Here is a 5764-nt window from a genome sequence, read left to right as displayed (position 1 = left end):
GATGCCACCCAGGATTTGGGGAATATCTATGCAGGGGAATCCAGCTATTTCCTAACCCGATGTTCTCTGGAAGTACTGGACTGCAGTTCCCAGCATCCCCACCCAACCTCCCACCCACCCACCCACACTGGGAGACGTATCCCGTTGCATTTAAAGGGTTTCATACTGAGGAAGGCTGATGTAGGTGGTCGCAGTGAGCTGAGCCCAACCCAAGGGGCTTCCAGCTGGTGAGCTCAGCTTACGTTCCTCACTAGCCTCATTCCCGTTCGTGAGACTCACTCGCAAATAAGTCTACACACCTAAAATCGCGATCCACTTTGTCTGTTCATACTGCCCAGTATCTTGTGCTCGCACCTTTATGGTTGTGTGCTAGAGACAGCGGTTTGTTCCTCTATTTATTTGTCGGTCTGAACATTTCCATGTTTCAGCCACAAAGGCTCTCCAAACAGGGAAGAGATTAAGAAATACAGAAAGGAGCCCTTGTTCCTGGGCCTACAGTCTGAAGAAAAGGAAACGGGATGGAGGAGGGTAAATGAAAACAAGCATATTCAGGCACTTGTCTTAAAGTTATGCAGTTCTTATAAAAACATTTGGGATAAAGATAGGCCTTGTTGGATCTCAACTCAATGTTTGTTCAAATAGGCATAATGAAGCCCAGCGAACGGTGATGCAGCAATTGGGAGAAGCGATGGTGTTACGGGGCAGCGTCTCCTCACTCCGAAAAGCAAAATGGCGACAAAATATGGGTGAACTGGTGATGCATCCCAGGTAAGCAGGGAAGCCCCAGGGAAATAGGGACCGTTGGCACTCCAAATGCCATTCCTGCTCCACAGCAGACCGGATTCCTTTTGTGCCTCGCAGAGGGGTGGGAAGCAGAGGGAGAGAGAATAAAAAGGGTTGCGGGTTGCGATGGCTGGTCCTTAAGCCTGGCTCAGACTGCCCTCTCCAATGGCAGTGGGGTGTGTATCCACTCCGGGTGAGAGTCTGACCTTTCAAGAAGCTCTCGGTGGTGCTGAATCCTGGCTCCAAAGGAGGCTCTGTGCGTGGGCCACCCTTTAAAAGCTCAGACTGCAACGTGGCACAGATACTCTGCCTCATTGACTCTGGGGTGCTTTGGCAAAAATCAAAGCGGTGGCTACTTTTGGGGTACTGTGGACACCCATCTTTGGGAAAACCGCTGTCCAGGCCATTGTTGCCTTCAAGGAGCCAATGCCCACCTTGAGATGTATGTCCCACCCCTTCCATGCAAAATTCCTGCTGGTGTGGGGAAGGGTTCCTATCCTTCTGCAGTGCCACTTCCTTTAAACAGACTGTTGCTATTTTAAAAAGAGGCAAGCGGTTCTTTTCCTGCGTGTACACCCCACACAAAAGAGAGGGGTTTTGCATAATGTCTCTGCCTTCCCCTCTCCATGGGTACAGACCTGTTTTCCCCTGAGGAAGAGGGTAGGACACGTTCCATTGGAGCCAAGCTCAGGGAGCCAAGGTTCAATTTGGATGCCAGGAAGTACTTCCTGACAGTTAGGACTCTGAGGGTGTGGAATGGGCCTTCACGGGAGGTGGTTGAGGCCCCATCGGTGAGGGTGTTCAAAGATAGGCTGGATGTGCACATGGTGGGCATGTCATGAGCGAAGCTGGCTGGAGCTGGGGGTCAGACTAGATGGCCCGGGAGACCCCTTCTAACTCGCTCTGTTTCTATGTTTCTGTGTTCCTATTTGGGCTCAGGACTGGCACTGAGGGTTTAAGCCAGAACAGGAATCTTTTAAATAGAAGTTGTATGCATGTTGGTAGGTCTTTAAGTGCTTCTTCAGGCACTGCACAAATTTCTTGTCACATTCACAGGTCTGCCGCTGACACCAGGCTCCAGTTTTCATCATCGATTCCCACTGCGACGGTGAATCGCCTGCCACCAAAACAACAGAAGAGCAATGGAGGAGATGGGGGGGGGGGGGGGTGGAGTTGGACGGGGAGTGTGCAAGATGGTGCCCCATTCTGTGCTCCACAGCCAAGCAAACTGGGAGCCGAAATGTTCATCGGTGCCATCACAGTGTCCCCGAGGGTCCCCAAAGGCTCTCTCTGGGGACAGAAGGCAGGCTGCCTGGCACACGCATCACTTTCGCCCCCCAGTGCCCTCTCCCAGTATCTGCCTGGCCCCCAAGCCCAGCCCTGGACTTGGGAGCCTCCAGCACGGTCGAGGGGACCTCTCTGTCCATCTGCCGTGCCTGGTGAGCATCTCAGGTCATGGAGGTCCCATGGGCTGGGCAGCTCCGTCTAAGCGCCTGTCCATTTTGCTCAGGGAGGGGTTCCGGGACACCGGCACCCTGACCCACGGCGTCCCACTGGCAGGGCCTCTGCACTCCATGTCTGGGACACGGCCGCCATGCTGGTTGGGCTGCCCAGGGGCTCCAGGGCAGGGATCGGCCGAAGCCCCTCTGCTGGCCTGCCCTGGGGAGGACCGGGCCAGGCGAACCCAGCGCCACCAGCGGACTTACAGCAGGTGACTTTCCCAGAGCGGTACGTATAGGTATATTCCTCGATTTTGGTTTCACAGCCCTGGTCGTCCAGCTGGCCGTAGCAGCAGTCGTGTCGCTGGCAGCACCTGTGGGAAGTGGGAAAGTGGCGTGAGGCAGGTGAGGAAAGCTGCCTCAGGAAGCAGAATGGCTCCTGGTGACCGGATGGGGCACCGTTCCCCTGCAAATGCCGGCCGGACCAGGAAGGCCTGGAGGGCCTCACAAGGACTGAGCCGAACTGTCGCGCATTCCAGACCTTGAGTCACCCGGCCCCTTCCCAGAGGGAAGAAAGCAGAGGCCCCGTCGCTTCCCTGTCGGAGCAGGTCAGGAGAACAATGGCTGAAAGAGCTTCCGCGCCACGCCACGCCACAGCCCCAGAGCCTCCATCGAAATGTCCCACTCAGCCGCAGGGGGCGAGTACAGGGACCGCTGCTCTATGGAGCGGTCAGGGAACCTGGCCGTGTTCACACACCGTGTGCTGCATTCATTGCAGAAATGTGCCGTCACACATGTCTGGGTAGAGTTCTTAACACACTGTCTGGATGATTTGTCTCCCTGAGCTCTGTGGGCTGTCTGGACAAGACCAAGAAGCACAATAGATTTTCTTTTCATTCTGCACTAGATTTCCGTCCCGTCCCGTCCCGTCCCGTCCCGTCCCTTCCCTTCCCTTCCCTTCCCTTTCCTCCAGATCCAGAATTTCTGCCACACCTTCAGTCAGCCCCCCAAGCCTTATTCCATATGAATAGCTGGCTTTACAACAAGGGCACTATATAGGGCCGAATCCCATCTTGGAGAAGCACTCGGAGGCCGCATTCCAGCACTGGGCACAGCCAGAGGCAAAGGCAAAAAATAAACTGCAGAGACACTCTGTCATTTTAGCTTAAAGCTCCCACTGCCAGGGGCTGCACAAAAGCCGGGAAGCCAGCAAGAACTGGCGGTTGTGGGAAAGGGGGAGCGGCTGTTTGGGGGGCTGGATGGGGTTCTGACCAAGTCTCTCTTTATGTGTCACGACAGCGTTTGCCCGTGTCGGGGTGCCTTAATAGCAGCCGCGAGGCAGCATAACCTGGATCAGTCAGGAAAGACCCTTTCGCCATGAGCCTCAGCAGTTTATTGAAAGATCACTCAGGCCCCCTGCAGCTCCTTAAGCCAACATGCGCCCGGGTCGTGGTTCTCACTGCCAACTGCAAAATCACAGCTTGTGTACGGACATTTTATAACCTTCTAATCATGCTCAGAGTATTAGGTTTCCAGATAATGTCATTACCATGGCATCTTGACGTCTTTCGGCATGACATAATGTTCTAAACTGATCAGAAATACTGGTAACAATAGTATAGAAAATATTACTGATTGCTTTATTGACCTGTCAATTCAGTAGATTCCTTGCCGTTTGGATCAGCCTCTGTGCCTTCTTAAACATGCAAAGGTGTCTGATTGAGGAACCATTCAGGGAAACTGTTTGACAACTACGCTGGGCAGGCACTTGCCTCTGTTGAGCTAGATGCTTAAATGGGTCCATTCAGAAACAAATGAATGGCCCCCTTTGTCTCAGCTCTCTGCAGCTGATGGGAACACAGGTATTTCCCCACTGATAGTGTTAACAAGAAAGATCTTGTGCCACCCTCGAAGGCCCGCTGTGACGACTTTGCCAAGCATTTCAGGGAGAAAATCGCTCAGATTCTCCACGAGCTTGACTCTTCTATTGAATCAGATTCTACTGGGGAGACGCCATCGACGCTGTCGAGTCCACAATTAATGGATGAATTTCAGTTGTTGCGGCCTGATGATGTGGACAAGGTGCTTGGACAAGTACGTCCTGCCACTTGCTTACTAGACCCATGCCCATCTTGGCTACTTAAGAAAGCCAAGGACGGGATTGTGATCTGGATCCTGGAGGTGGTCAACGCCTCTTTAAGAGACGGCCGGGTACCTGCCCCTTTAAAGGAGGCGGTAGTCCGGCCAGTCCTAAAGAAGGCATCCCTGGATCCAGAGGAGGCCACCAATTATAGACCGGTGACCAACATACCGTTCCTGGGCAAGGTGCTAGAGCGGGTGGTGGAGGGACAACTCCAAGCACTCTTAGATGAAACTGATTATCTGAACCCATTTCAGTCCGGCTTCAGACCCGGGTATGGCACTGAATCTGCCTTGGTCGCCCTGTACGATGACCTGTGCAGGGAGAGAGACAGGGGGAGTGCGTCCCTGTTAGTTCTCCTGGATCTCTCAGCAGCTTTTGATACCATCGACCATGGTGTCCTTCTGAATAGGCTAGCGGGATTGGGAGTTGGAGGCACCGCGTGGCGGTGGTTCCGCTCCTATCTCAACGGCCGATTTCAGAAGGAGGTGCTGGGGGACTATGGCTCTGCGCCATGGCAGTTATGCCATGGAGTACCGCAAGGGTCCGTTTTGTCCCCTTTGCTGTTTAACGTCTACATGAAACCACTGGGAGAGGTCAGCCGGAGGAGTGGGCTGCAGAATCATCAGTACGCTGATGATACCCAGCTCTACCTCTCGTTCTCCACCAATCCAGGTGAGGCAGTGGCTGTACTGAACTGGTGCCTGGCCGAGGTAATGGGCTGGATGAGGGCCAATAAACTGAAACGCAATCCAGACAAGATGGAGGTCCTGTTGGTGGGGGACTTGGGCCTTGTCCTAAATGGGGTTGCACTCCCTCTGAGGGACAGGGTTTGCAGCTTAGGAGTGCTCCTCGACCCTGAGCTGTCTCTAGAAGCTCAGGTGACGGCGGAGGCAAGGAGCGCCTTCTTTCAGCTTCGGCTGATACATCAGTTGCGTCCCTTCCTGGAGAACGACTGCCTGGCGACAGTGACACATGCGCTGGTAACTTCCCGATTAGATTTCTGTAATGTGCTCTACGTGGGGCTACCCTTGAAGACGGTCCAGATACTTCAGTTGGTGCAGAATAGAGCTGCCAGGATGCTGACGGGGACTGGGCGTCATTCTCATATAACCCCAGTTCTCCCTCAGCTCCACTGGCTCCCGATTGAAGTCCGGGCCCAATTCAAGGTGTTGGTTATCACCTATAAAGCCCTAAACGGCTTGGGACCTGGATATCTAAAGGAACGCTTGCACCCATATATGCCCTCCCGCCCCTTGAGATCAGCAACAGATGCCCTTCTCTGGGAACCCTCTGTGAATGATATTAGGAGGGTAAGTACCCGGAGGAGGGCTTTCTCTACGGTGGTGCCCCATCTATGGAATGCACTCCCCAGAGAGGTCCGCCTGGTGCTGTTGTTATT

At 53.9% G+C, this 5764-nt stretch overlaps 1 protein-coding gene across 1 annotated transcript in view; it reads right to left on the bottom strand.

The window, feature by feature from the left end:
* Positions 1–1718: 1718 nt before the first annotated feature.
* Positions 1719–5764, bottom strand: part of LOC123034721 (basic phospholipase A2 sphenotoxin subunit B-like) — a 7047-nt gene continuing 3001 nt past the window's right edge. The window contains exons 3-4 of the mRNA XM_044452309.1: positions 2490–2596; positions 1719–1900 (exon numbers count right to left, since the gene is read on the bottom strand). Coding sequence (XP_044308244.1) covers positions 1719–1900; positions 2490–2596 — 289 coding nt within the window. The remainder of the gene's footprint in view (positions 1901–2489; positions 2597–5764) is intronic.

Source organism: Varanus komodoensis, unplaced genomic scaffold (genome assembly GCF_004798865.1).
Source record: "Varanus komodoensis strain SLA01 unplaced genomic scaffold, ASM479886v1 scaffold71, whole genome shotgun sequence".
NCBI lineage: Eukaryota > Metazoa > Chordata > Lepidosauria > Squamata > Varanidae > Varanus > Varanus komodoensis.
This window is presented reverse-complemented; position numbering and strand designations above follow the sequence as displayed.